Consider the following 14,906-nt stretch of genomic DNA (forward strand, 5'->3'; position numbering starts at 1 on the left):
AACATTCACACTCACATTCACACACTAGGGCCAATTTAGTGTTCCCAATCAACCTATCCCCAGGTGCATGTCTTTGGAAGCGGGAGGAAGCCGGAGTACCCGGAGGGAACCCACGCATTCACGGGGAGAACATGCAAACTCCACACAGAAAGATCCTCAGCCTGGAATTGAACCCAGGACTGCAGGACCTTCGTATTGTGAGGCAGACGCACTAACCCCTCTGCCACCGTGAAGCCCATAATTGTAATACATAATAAGTACATATTGCATAACGATGCAATATGTACTTAAAGGTAGCCTAAATAGCATGTTAGCATCAATTAGCATGCCGTGCTAATCGATGCACACTCCACGTAAGTCAACTTGAATCCGTCCCTGATCGTGTTGTTACACCCTTCGACAACACACCGACGAGGCATGATGTCTCCAAGGTACGGAAAACAGTCGAAAAAACGGAAAATAACAGAGTTAATTTGACTTGTGTATGTAATGTGTTTGAGAAAATGGCGGATTGCTTCCCATTGTATCGTCACGGGTGAAAGGTCATCGCTCCAACAGCGAACAATTGAAAGGCGTTTAAATCGCCAAATTCACCCTTTTAGAGTTCGGAAATCGGTTATGAAAACATATGGTATTTTTTCTGCAACATCAAGGTATATATTGACGCTTACATAGGTCTGGTGATAATGTTCCCCTTTAAGGTGGTTTTGTGCAAAGGAAAGTCACACATTTTAATTTAGGCACATTGCAACTGACTTAAAAATGTTTTTTGTTGTCATTATTGTCTGTCAATTTAAACTATTTCAGAGAGCAGAATATATAGATTTCAACAACTTTTTAGGAGCTTTAATGTATTTATTAGCACTGCCAGAGTGCAACCCCATTGCCATGTCTCATTATGTTTAACAAGTGTAGTATAATGCACTTTTAATGAGTCATGTTGTCTGGTGACAGGAGTAATTTATGACACGGCATTGGAGCCGAGTGACACCAGGATTTATGGATTAGGCTGGTGAACAATGAACTGTTGGATAGCCGGCATTTAGCATTGTTGGCAGCGTGGCTCAGATGGTAGAGCGGTCGTCCAGAAACTATTAAGGGTTCCTGGTACAAATCCAGCTTACGCCATTCTAGGCAATGCCGTTGTGTCCTTGAGCAAGATACTTTACCTACCTTGTTGCCTGTGCCACTCAGTGCCATAGGCCTAAATTGACAGCCGTGTTTGCGTCAGTCTTCACATATAGCTTAGCCTCGTTTGTGATTGTGAAGCGAATGAATGATCGGTTCTCAGTTCTCACTGTAAAGCAATTTGGAGTGTTTAGAACATTCATCCATTCATTCATTTTCTACCACTTATTCCCTTCGTGTTCGCGGGGGGCGCTGCAGCCTATCTCAGCTACAATCAGGCGGAAGGCGGTGTACACCCCAGACAAGTCACCATCTCATCGCAGGACCAACCCAGACAGACAGACAACACTCACACTCACATTCTCAAACTAGGGCCAATTTAGTGTTGCCAATCAACCTACCCCCAGGTGCATGTTCAGAACAGCGCTATATAAATCCAACCCGTTGTCATCCTCCTTGGATACAATGAACAAAATAATTTTCACATTATTGACAAGTGATGTAAAAAAAACTTGACCATGGAAAAAAGTCCCCAAAAACTGCCCTGCCAAAACCGAATGCAAACAAAACATCTGTTGTTTTATGTCAAAGTTTATTCCCTCAAAATTTAGTTGTGTGGATGTTTGCAAAGGTTTAGAAATTATACGATTGAGATGCAATTTTTTGTTAGCCTGTCAACGGCAAAATACATTCTATGTTAGCATCAAGCTAACAACGTACTACCATTTTTACTGTATAGTTTCAGTTGCTTGTTTTTGCTCATCAGACTGTACTGCTGATTTGACACAATTTGTACATATTATGGGCATTTCATGTGTATTAATGTCCATTCTTTTGTATGCTTAGTTTTACAGTAATTTCATTTACAGGCAATCAATAAACAACGAAAACCTGGAAATTTTTTTGTCCCTAAATGGACAGACTGTTTACCTATCTGCCAAACTAAAGTAACATTCAGGTAGGGCAGAATACAATATACGTTTGTATTTTAATCCTTATTATTGATAACAGATTTGTTTTTAAATGTATGTAGATGTTGTTTGAGCCTTTTTAAAGAAAAAAAATATCATAATGGCAAAATATGCAAATCACTCAATGTCGTCATGGTGACCACGCCCCCACTGACACAGGTATCTTGGCAGTCTCGGGGAAACCTTGCTATGATATTAAAGGGGTCATATTATGATTTTTTTCTATATTTGAAAGACTTCTTTGTGGTCTACTTATTATGTAATGGTTGTTTTTTAGTCAAAATTGTGTATAAACTATGTTTTACAGACCATCTTCAAGTCGCTTTCTGATCGTCTCTTCAGGATACGTCATTTCGTGAGCGGTTTTATTTACGTGACTCCACTTTGATTGCCTATTCTCCCCGTCAGGAATGTTGTAGTTTTTAGCACATTCATATGGAGTCTACTGACAAATTAGTTAAAACATTACGGTACTTTGTATTAGAAATGGCAACAGCGGAAGATGCATGTGCATGTATGAGTCAGTCCGCCCCACAACAAGCAAAACAGAAGGAACTTATTGACTACAATTTCGGACTAAAGCGGTGGACCCGCACAAAGCTCTTCAGTTAAAACCTCTAGCATGTATGGCGATATCCGCTGACGTCACCAATTCTAAAGGGGGCAAATTCCCAACGGCTCGTTTGGAGAAAGTATAAAGGAAGGCAGGATTGTTTTATAAATATCTCTGCAACGCCTCCATGGTTTGATTAAACATTTTCAGGACTTTTGCAGACCCCAAATACAAAAAATGGGTACCAATAGGTAAGAAAATGTAAAATGTATATTTAAAATTAGTAACTATTAGTAACAAAGTCAAACTTCTTTCTTCTCCGTTCATTGGAAAGTCAAAGTCCCAGGGAATGCGTACAATTATGGGTTTTTTTTCACACCATGGCCAACCTTCTACCCAGGTGTTCTCTCGCTGGCCAAAGACGCTGAAGAAAAACAATGTTAAACACTTTCAAATGTGCCTGAGGATTAGAGTAACAAGCTATTACTTGTCAATATGTTGCCACTCTCCCATAGTTGGAGGTCAGTTAACCTTGACTCTGACCGGCTTCTGTTGAAAGGGTCATAACCTCACCGAGTTGCGTGCACTAAAATAGCGTGTGATTATAGAGCTAGTTTCAAGGTAAATATAGGAGTTCTCAGCAGCTGATTTAAGCCAAGCTCTGTCATCTGTCATCTGTATGCACCTACATAACTGTCCTGGTGTCATTTATGCCATACTCATATGTGAAGGTTGCTCACTGTAGGGATTTTGTTTATGATCTATCCCTACATGCTCTTAATGGACCCCATTGTGCTCATATTTTGGCCTAATAATAATAAATCAGCAGCATGAGCTTTATATCTTACAATCAACTTCAAAAACATATTTTCAAGACTAAATACTCATTTAAAATACCGTTCACCTTTGGTTTACCAAGACTACTTCATACCTGCAGTACAAATCAAGTACTCTGCTCCTGTCAGAACTTCTTTATACTGTACTGTATATACTGTACATCAGTTCCTAAGATGACATCCATGCAGTCTCAGCTCCTGCTTTACATGTGCTCTCATTTTGTCAAGACTTTTAGGACGTAAATCTGTAATCTGTAGACAGTTTTCGGAGAAATATATATATGATACGGAATCCACAAGAACACACAAGGCTGAGTGCAGATTATTGAAAATGCAAGACATATTTGACCTATTTTGATATTTAAGCCTTTAAAGTAGCGTGCACCATAGTGACATATATGCCAGATAAAACGATACACTATGTCTAACTTCTTGTTTTTGCTTGGATTAAGTGCAACGGTATGCAACGGTATGCAACATCGTGTCTCTTCAGTCTAGTGCAGTGGTTCTTAACCTGGGTTCGATTGAACCCTTGGGGTTCGGTGAGTCAGCCTCAGGTTCGACGGAGCCTCCGCCGCGGAGCTCAAGACACACCCGACTCAACGTGTAAATAAAAACCTCCCCCTGTCGGCTTTATGGATACGGCAAAAGCAGAAGTCAGACTGATTTGCATGTGTGTAATTTGTTGTGAGTTCATGCACTGTGTTGGTTTTATTCTTTGAACAAGGTGATATTGATGCACGGTTCATTTTCTGCACCAGTAGAGAAACATAACTTTGTCTTGATTTGAAAAAAAAAAACATTTTATTTTTCACAAAAGAAGGGTTTGGTGAATGCGCATATGGAACTGGTGGGGTTTGGTATCTCCAACAAGGTTAAGAACCACTGGTCTAGAGTTTGAGGTGCAGCCAAATGAAGCAAAATTTGTATCCATCATAGTCAGAATATGAAAATCATCAGCACAAAGGGTGTTACAGTTTGACCTGAGCATAGGATTATTCAAAAACAAAAGTAAATCGTACCATCTTTTTGCTTGTTTTATTACAATGTGTTGTCAGGATGGCAGCACATAAAAGCTATTAGGAAACATCATGCTCATTATTTGGTTAAGTATGCTAGCTCATTAAAAATAAAGAAAAGCGCCGTCAAGAGCTATTTCCCCGCAGCATGGCACAAAACCAACACAATTAGTCTGTACACAGCTTATGGGCATTTCAATCTATGTGAGGTTGCTCTGCGAAGCATAAAGTAATCTCGCAAACTAATTAAAAACTAAATGGATGTTGATTAGTGAAAAGGGAGAATAAATGATCCCTTTTCAACCAAGTAAATGTGAGAGCGTTGGAGTGTAAGATCCGTCTCGATGAGTGACACAAAAGGATGTGAGGGATAAAGAGGGCAAAAACAAACAAGTAAGCAAAGAAAGGAAATCTAAACTGACAAAGCCCCCTCGTTTCAACAGTTGAACAACTTTAAAAGAAGCAAAAACAAACAAACTTGATCAAATATGTCTTGACACACTTAATTGGTCTGTGTCTCACAGGATAGTCAATGCACGGCACAATACATTAGTAACTAGTGATAATTGACCGTGCAACACTGTAAGTCTGATTGAAACCAATCAAAATTAGGCCGGTCAATTTGCCATCAAACCAGAAATAAAATATGAAAGGCAATGTAGATTGACAACATTATAAAAGGTGTATATATTACCAATAAACAGCTGAATTGATATGACATTTTACATTGTTGAGTTCCAAATAACTGTGATTTTCTTTTTACAGTATAATATTCAGGGCTACACTACTTTAGTCTTCCTTCAGAAAAACAATACATTAACATATTATTGTTATGTTCTTTCTCAGACAATGAGCTGACTCTATAATGTATTTGAGATGGATGCCATAAGTTCCTTTTTTAAAACAGATGCAATGGAATAATTATTTGTTCTAGCATAATGGTAATAAAATGGTATTGAGTTATATCTCGTTTTCTTGCACTTCTGAATTTCATCCTGACAGTCATCAGAAGGTAGTCTGTGTCATAAAGTTGAATATTCTAGTCTTGTCTTTTGCTAAGGCCTACAACGTATTCATACTGTAAGTATTGTACCTATTACACATCATGTTTGATTGTAATGCACATTTTAGTTGTAGTTTTCATTAACACATTTGGAGGTTTTTAAATTCACAATGTAAAATCATACTAATGCTAATCAGTAGCATATATATGGCATATCTAATGTAAATTAGCAAAGAGCTAGCCCATTTTGAAAAGAAGAGCCTTACGTTTGAGCGCATTTCATCAGGCATGCTTACTTTGTTACCTTTGAAAATACAATATTACATAGCAGCAGTCAGCTACAAATACTCTTGTTTGCCCGGCAAGTATTTTAACCATCGGAAGTGACATATTTTGCAATAAAAGGAATTAAAATATTTTTACGTGAATCAGAACCGGTGGTACCTATGAACTTGGGTCAGTACTTATAAGAGTATCGAATTTGGTACCCGTTTCCAGAGCACAAAAAAAATTGAGTAGCAATATGAAATGTTTAGATTTCACAATTTCATTATTAACACACAAACAAGGTACACATGTGCACTCATTAACACAATGCCATCATAAGGTCCACTGCAATGCTCAGTTAAACAAAGAGAACATCACTAAACTGTGCTAGGTAGCACTGTCAGTAACACAAATGTAGGACTGGGCGATATGGACCAAAACTCATATCCCGATATAAAGTAGTTTGGGCCGTAAACTAACTAATAAATAGAAATATCTGTTGACGTAACTAAATATCTCCAGCATGCCTTGATTTAAAACTTTCTGCAGTGATGGGGATCCCAACTACACAAAAATAAGTAAGAAAAGTAGGTTTTGCAAAAAAGTATCTTAACTTAAGAGGTGTTTTGAGATAAGAAAAAAGAAAACGCCTTGAAATAACGTTTAAAAAGTCAGATATAATCTCCAATTTTCCTTAAAAAAAACGTTTAGCTATGCTCAATTCAGCTCACAAAAACACAAAAGAACAAAATGTGAAATAAAGTGCCCGGGTTTAAGAGGACATGTTTAAATGTCAGCGGCAACATGAAAATAATTGACCTTTAACAATGCTGTTTTATTGGTAAACATTATTATAAGACATACACACAAAGATGTTAGGCAAGAAGACCAACCTGCCAACTGCTTGATGATACTGTGTGACAGGCTGTGTTCTGAAAATTACTTTGAAAAAGTAATTAATTCAAGTTACTTGTAACTTTACAAAAAAAGTAACTGAATTACTAAGAGAATTATCCATCCATCCATCCATCATCTTCCGCTTAACCGAGGTCGGGTCGCGGGGGCAGCAGCCTAAGCAGGGAAGCCCAGACTTCCCTCTCTCCAGCCACTTCGTCTAGCTCTTCCCGGGGGATCCCGAGGCGTTCCCAGGCCAGCCGGGAGACATAGTCTTCCCAACGTGTCCTGGGTCTTCCCCGTGGCCTCCTACCGGTTGGACGTGCCCTAAACACCTCCCTAGGGAGGCGTTCGGGTGGCATCCTGACCAGATGCCCGAACCACCTCATCTGGCTCCTCTCGATGTGAAGGAGCAGCGGCTTTACTTTGAGCTCCTTCTGGATGGAAAAGCTTCTCACCCTATCTCTAAAGAAGAGCCCCGCCACCTGGCGGAGGAAACTCATTTCGGCCGCTTGTACCCGTGACCTTATCCTTTCGGTCATGACCCAAAGCTCATGACCTTAGGTGAGGATGGGAACGTAGATCGACCGGTAAATTGAGAGCTTTGCCTTCCGGCTCAGCTCCTTCTTAACCACAACGGATCGGTACAAAGTCCGCATTACTGAAGACGCCGCACCGATCCGCCTGTCACTAAGGGAATTACTCGTTGATGAACATAATTAATTACTACGAAAAGGAATTAACGCATTATGTAAAAAATAAAAAAATAAATTCAAATATCTAGCAAAATGTAGTTGAGATAAGTTTCACATGAGAGCAGTGTTAAAGTCTGTGTGTGTGCCTTTAAAAGACGGTGCCCGTTGCCTAGTAACGTGTGACATCAGAGTCCACGCTCAGTCTGGAGTCTCACAGGCATTTTAGCTTGAGCTGATTTTGTTTTCTTAGCAGGCTAGCAGCGGCAGTTTGTCGGCTCTGACTGCAGCTCTTGAATCTTTCACTGGTTTAAGTTACCACTGCTTAATAAATAGATTGAATGTGCCTCATTGACTGTATGTTCTTGTTTGGATGGCAAGTTTATCACTTCAATCATTGATTTGTTGTCCAACATTCCCACCGATCTATGTAGTTACTAACACTCAGTGCAGTTTGTGTCAAGTTTTAAGGTGATGAAAAAAAACATTGTGTTTTACAGACCAGTTCCTCCAACAAAGATCTTCTTTCTTTCGTGTTGGAAGACTGAGTGTTTGAGCTAGGAGGAGTGAGGCTCCCCTCTGTACATGGCGCAGAAGGGAGGGATGTACTCACACAGAGGGATCATTGACACATCAATCACTTCTTCATTTGGTTATGGTTATGGTTATGGTTCAAGTTTATTTCAAACATGCTAAACAGATGGGTGAAATTTTTAGCCCCAAAAGAACATTTTGAAAATCAAGAATACATTTCCTGCAATGGCGTGTAATTGTACACTGTATTTTACCTTCAAATGTATTCTTATCTGCCAACTTTTTTTGGCTGTCTTTTTGACACTTACATGTCCCATGAAATGTACCACATAATTATTAGTTTTTTTAGTAGATAATTTACCAACATCATTATCATAGAAAATATAATGTAAAATTATACAGCATTAGATGCATAAAAAGAACATTTCCCATTCGGGAACTTTATCATATAGCCGCGCCCCCTCAGGTAATGAACTTCCGGGGTTGTGACATCATGTCAAAAATATACCTTCTCGCTAGCTACCAATAAATTCTGTAGAACTACAACTGGTTCGGAACAAACAGTGTTCGGCTTGTAATCGAACACTGTCTGGTTTAAAAAAATAAACCAGATAGCGAGGTTGTTTCAGCAGCCCAATCATCTCCCTGACCTGCAATTCAGTGTGAAGTTTAATAAAGAGGAACACCGAATACCTGCAGCTGAGGGGAGCATTCAACAAATCAATAATAATAATAATAACTTGGATTTATATCACACTTTTCTAAACACTCAAAGCGCTCACAGAGAAGTGGGACTGAACATTCATTCACACCTGGTGGTGGTAAGCTACATCAGTAGCCACAGCTGCCCTGGGGTAGACTGATGGAAGCGTGGCGGCCAGTTTGCGCCTACGGCCCCTCCGACCACCACCAATCATTCATTCATCATTCATTCACCAGTGTGAGCGGCACCGAGCGGCACCGGGAAAAGGGTGAAGTGTCCTGCGCAAGGACACAACGGCAGCAATTTTTTGGGATGTCAATAGGTGGGAAGCGAACCAAATTGCGTCTGATCCTATGTTTTTTATATTTTTTTTAAAACGCAGAAATAATACTTTGACGTGAAAAAATTTATGTTTTAAAACGCAGGTTTTCATGTTTTCGCAAACATTTTACATGCCTGCTTTAGTCGTAATTTTGCCGATCAAGAAACTTCTCTATGACTTTAATTCCAGACTTCCTTTGTTAGATACAGAGTCGTGTATAAATAGAGTATGGCCAAACTGGTTTCAGGCGATATCTTCAATGATTGGTCAAAAGGCACTCATGTGACTACAAGGCGCCATGACTACCACGAGTAGTTTAGTTTTTCAATGAGTAAAACTGCTCTTTTGTGTAGCATGGGCCTGCTACACCTGCAAGATCTGTGGAAAGCTTTTACATCGCTTTCCCAACAACCCGGAAGGAAGACAAGTATGGTTAGTGAAGGTTCGTGAACAACAATGTAGAGCCACCAAATACAATTTATCGTGCGAGATAAACACACAACACAGAGAACACACAGAAGCGTATACAAATAATAACAGAATAAATTAATAAATCTAAGAGATGGTTTGACAAAAACATACGGCCTTTGAATCTGAATAAAGATAAAATATTTATTTCAGTAGAAGAGAAAGTTAAACAAAAATACAAATAGACAGAGATAGAGTAAAATAAAACCAGATTTTGGGTGTAATAATAGATAAGAAAGAGAACTGAAAATATCTTTAAAAAATACAACAGAAAGTGGCAAGAAAGACATCAATAATGAATAAAGCAAAAATACAAACCCCGTTTTCATATGAGTTGGGAAATTGTGTTACAAGTAAATATTAAACGGAATACAATGATTTGCAAATCATTTTGAACCCATATTCATTTGAATATGCTACAAAGACAACACATTTGATGTTCAAACTGGTAAACACTTTTTTTTTCAAATAATCATTAACTTTAGAATGTAATGCCAGCAACACGTGACAAAGAAGTTTGGAAAGGTGGCAATAAATACTGATAAAGTTGAGGAATGCTCATCAAACACTTATTTGGAACATCCCAGAGGGTGCAGGCTAATTGGGAACAGGTGGGTGCCATGATTGGGTATAAAAACAGCTTTCCAAAAAACGCTCAGTCTTTCACAAGATAGGATGGGGCGAGGTACACCCCTTTGTCCACAACTGCATGAGCAAATAGTCAAACAGTTTAAGAACAACGTTTCTTAAGGGATTTCAACAGCTACAGTCCATAATATCATCAAAAGGTTCAAAGAATCTGGAGAAATCACTCCACATAAGCGGCCTGGCCGGAAACCAACATTGAATGACCGTGACCTTCGATCCCTCAGACGGCACTGTATCAAAAACCGACATCAATCTCCACATGGGCTAAGGAACACTTCAGAAAACCACTGTCACTACATACAGTTGGTCGCTACATCTGGAAGTGCAAGTCAAAGCTCTACTATGCAAAGCGAAAGTCATTTATCAACAACATCCAGAAACGCTGACGGCTTCTCTGGGACCGAAATCATCTAAGATGGACTGATGCAAAGTGGAAAAGTGTTCTGTGGTCTGACGAGTCCACATTTCAAATTGTTTTTGGAAATATTCGACATCGTGTCATTCGGACCAAAGGGGAAGCGAACCATCCAGACTGATATCGACGCAAAGTTCGAAAGCCAGCATCTGGGATGGTATGGAGGTGCATTAGTGCACAATCATGAGTAACTTACATTAATGCTGAAAGGTACATACAGGTTTTGGAACAACATATGCTGCCATCCAAGCGCCGTCTTTTTCATGGACGACCCTGCTTATTTCAGCAAGACAATGCCAAGCCACATTCAGCAAATGTTACAACAGTGTGGTTTCGTAAAAAAAGAGTGCGGGTACTTTCCTGACCAGCCTGCAGTCCAGACCTGTCTCCCATCGAAAATGTGTGGCGCATTATGAAGCATAAAATACGACAGCGGAGACCCCGGACTGTTGAACGACTGAAGCTCTACATAAAACAAGAATGGGAAAGAATTCCACTTTCAAAGCTTCAACAATTAGTTTCCTCAGTTCCCAAACGTTTATTGAGTGTTGTTAAATGAAAAGGTGATGTAACACAGTGGTGAACATGCCCTTTCCCAACTACTCTGGCATTTGTTGCAGCCATGAAATTCTAAGTTGATTATTATTTGCAGAAAAATATTAAGTTTATGAGTTTGAACATCAAATATCTTGTCTTTGTAGTGCATTTGATTGAATATGGGTTGAAAAGGATTTGCAAATCATTGTATTCCGTTTATATTTACATCTAACACAATTTCCCAACTCATATGGAAACGGGGTTTGTATGTTCTGAAAAATCACTCCATATTCTCTACTGTCGGCCAGTGTTACCATATCTGAGTTATTGTGCAGAAATATGGGGAAATAACTACAGAGTACATCGATTCACTTAGTATGTTACAAAAAAAAGATCAGTTAGAATAATACATAATGAGTGTTACATACAGTGATTACAAATACATTGGAGGCAGCCAACACAGTTGACATACTTCACACGAAAATAATGAGTTATTTTCGCAGGAATGCAGCGCCATAGGGCATCAAATACGGCCGCAAAATTCTCTCACGAAATACAAGCATGTTCTATTCTAAGTTTATTAGCTAGAGTATGTTTGGAACTGTACATTATTTTGTCAGAAAAACTAACGTCAAAACGACAGTCGTTGCATGTATCGGGGCACAGCCACACAATGTCCTTGGTAGCAGTCATGGCACCTGTTGTTTGATTGGCCATACTCTCTTTATACATTACTGGTAGGATATCATCATTACTGCCACAAATGGTGGAAAAATGTATTACAATTGAGTGCCCCTGCTGCCCATACAGACCCCAGGTCACGGCCTAACAATGGTTAAGAAACACTAAGACATAGGACATGTTTGTGATACCTGGTTTACTTCATTTTGTTTACTACATTTCCCCAAAGTTGTTTGGGAAGCTTTTGTCAATTGCCCTCACAGATTCCAACGTCTACTGTGCACCGTTAGACCTTCACATGAGGGATGAGGCTGCGCACTACTGAAGTCTATTTTAATTGGACACTTGCACACACACGGAGGGTCTCATGTGGCATTGGCCAACATTCATAAAGGGCTGGATGTCAGCCTGAATGTGGGCGTGGGCAAGTGTGAAATAGGACTTGATTTGAGAAAAGGAGCCCAGGCCACACAAAGACTTGTTTAGGCAACTGATAGCAGCCAGGCCATTTTATAAAAAGGGCATTCAAAAGGATCATAAGCTCAACATCTCAGTGGCCCAAAGACGAAGCCCACTTAGGCACAAATGCTTGCCAGTAGTACATCAATTGAAATTATCAAACACGGCCGCAAATTAATAACAAAATACCGCACAGCAGTTATCTCAACATCGTGCCAGACACTCACCTTTGAAAGATAGGAAGATCCTGGGGGCAGATAGCGGCTCGTTGGCCGAGGGAAGCCCCCCGGACGTTGAGACCAGCAAGGCCAGCAGACAGCACAGGCTGTCCCACAACATTGTCTCTGTTTGCTAATAGAGGGGGAGGACGGTCCAGGAGCTGAGGGACAGAGATGGATGAACATCAGACAATAAGCAGGGGACCTCACAAAGCAACTGGAACTTTTAGCAAGCTAAGTTTTTGTTTATGGCGTGAGACAGATGCAGAAGAAGAAGGTGGGGAGGGTCAAAATCTGGACTTTGGAGCATTGTGGTTCCATCTTGGGATGAACACTGAACATCTTACTGCAAAGAGCCTCTCAACCACCCACAGTGTTCCTGCTGCTCAATCTTGCACACATAAGGAAAGAAAGCTGAATCTTGACAACATTCCAAGCAATTGTATCGCCATCTTTACACTTGTTCCTAAAAAGGGTAGCAAGCAGTGTGTGGCATGACAGCTCAACACCACAAGATCCGCCACAAAACATTACGACTGCGCCATAAAAGGATCGTGGAGGGCGTCCAAACGTGGCATGGCAAATCACTGTGTAGGATTGGGAGAGAACAATAAAACGAGCGTACCTCAGCGTTCAGAGCTGTAATTATGTTGGCGCAACACCGAGACACCGAGACGGGTCTGAGTCTGAGGTCAAACTGTCAGTTAGGGTTTAAGATCAAGTTCCACGCTGAGCCCTGAAGGCAAAACTCCAAAGCAGACCTTCACCAAGATTTTTAAAAAGTGACCTGGCTCTTTTTGCAACAAAACTCATACATGTACTTAATACATGCTCTCTCACATTTACACCTTATATCTTAGAAACTTTGAAAATATACACATTGTGATATTTTTTTTAAATCTAACAATTTTCTTCCTTGCCTTTTCAGAAAATTGTAACATTTAAGACAGTAAGTGAAATAACAGTCTGGAAACGATTATGATTATTTAGCTGTATTGCTTCCTCCTCCTTTTTAGTCATGTTGAATTGTGCCATTGTTAATATAACTTGTTAAAGCATCTCATCAATTTTAAGAAACAAATATTACCACGACCAAAGACCTGAATCACAGTTCCATATTCAGTCCAGTGGTCTTTATTATTAATTGTGTACAAATTGTACAAATTGTCCTTTATACAGCCAAGAACTAATTCAGACATTGTATAAAAAAAAATAATCAGGCAGCCTGTTGCTAAGAATTAACATCCAAAGGGTCCGGGACAAAATATACGAGTCAACTTTGTAATATAAAGATGATTTATGGTGTGGCGTGCTAAGCATAATCTCTGCATGGGCAGAATGTTGATTTAAAGGCGCATGTGCCATTCACAACCACTGATTCATGCTGGCACACGCTTTAAAGCCACTTACTCTTGTCTTGGTGCCTTTTATTTGGATCCTCAACGAATAGAAGCAAACATTAAAAAGCATCCAGGCTGCAAGGAAGAAGGGGTTTCCTCGGAGCGTCTGTGCCCGCGCACACAGTCAGGAGCGCGGCTTGTGTTCCTCCGCAGATCCCCGCGCAGTTATCCCGGAGCCAAACAAAAGCTGGGATGAAATCAATTGAAGTTGTACTTATTTCCAAATTGTCGTTAACAGTTGTGTACTTGTCCACCGGGAAGATGAAATAAAGAGTTGATATCCGACAAAAGAGGTTCAAACACAGGCGCTTCCGACGCTGAAGTGCGGGGAAGCGGCGTACGTGTTGCAGGTGGATAAACGACAGCTGCCTGGACACACCCATGGGGCGGAGGGAGCCTACCTTAGAGTCCGTAACCGCCCCAAAATCCAAAATATAACAAGGTTGCAGTACATTTTATTGTCCTCCAGAGGGAATATACGTGTAAAGTATCTCCAAAGAATTTAGTATTTTGGTCAGAATATTTAAACCATACTTGCCAAACTTGAGACCTCCGATTTCGGGAGGTGGGGGTGGGGGAGTGGTCGGGGGTGGGGCGGAGGCGTGGTTTGGGGGCGTGGTTAAGAGGAGAGTATATTTACAGCCAATTCACCAACTCGAGTATTTCATATACTTATATATATATATATAAATATTAGGGGTGGGCAAATTAGTGCGTTAATTATGAGTTAACTCATCAATGTATTAACGCCGACAATTATTTTATCGCAAATTTGCGTATGTTGTTTACATCCTTTTATTTTGTTAACGCCTTTTCTTAACAAGATAGCGTCGCCCGGCGTCGAGGGGCTCTTGGTAAAGATGGAACATTCGGCAAAAGTACCGGACAATTCTGCAAATTTCATGGCTGGCTTACAGCGTGGTCACTCCGGGATCACTTTCGACCGCCAGACAATTCTGAATGTGGATAGATCGGGTCGTTTTGGACTGAATGACGCGTGCTTGCTAGACCGGCTAGCTAGCATGGGAATACTTCGCCGGCTACATCCAGCGGCCTGTGAAGCAGCGGAGTATATGTGTTGTCTGTCTATTTATGAATAATGCAGACGAGGAGTGTTGGCTGAGTTCTTAACGTTTGCTTTTAAGAGCGTGCATATCA

General features: G+C 40.3%; 1 protein-coding gene across 4 annotated transcripts in view; it reads right to left on the minus strand.

Annotated features, from left to right (window-relative positions):
* The window catches only part of sema3fa (sema domain, immunoglobulin domain (Ig), short basic domain, secreted, (semaphorin) 3Fa), a 141,365-nt gene extending 127,209 nt beyond the window's left edge, over positions 1 to 14,156 (minus strand). Inside the window, exons 1-2 of one of the 4 annotated variants that reach the window (XM_061874635.1) lie at positions 13,759 to 14,156; positions 12,358 to 12,509 (exon numbers count right to left, since the gene is read on the minus strand). In XM_061874635.1, coding sequence (XP_061730619.1) covers positions 12,358 to 12,469 — 112 coding nt within the window. In that variant the 5' untranslated portion in view covers positions 12,470 to 12,509; positions 13,759 to 14,156. The remainder of the gene's footprint in view (positions 1 to 12,357; positions 12,510 to 13,758) is intronic. The other 3 variants (XM_061874633.1, XM_061874636.1, XM_061874634.1) reach the window with 3 other exon arrangements.
* Between the last annotated feature and the right edge of the window lie 750 nt (positions 14,157 to 14,906).

This window comes from Nerophis ophidion, linkage group LG16, assembly GCF_033978795.1.
Source record: "Nerophis ophidion isolate RoL-2023_Sa linkage group LG16, RoL_Noph_v1.0, whole genome shotgun sequence".
In the NCBI taxonomy this organism is placed as follows: Eukaryota; Metazoa; Chordata; class Actinopteri; order Syngnathiformes; family Syngnathidae; genus Nerophis; species Nerophis ophidion.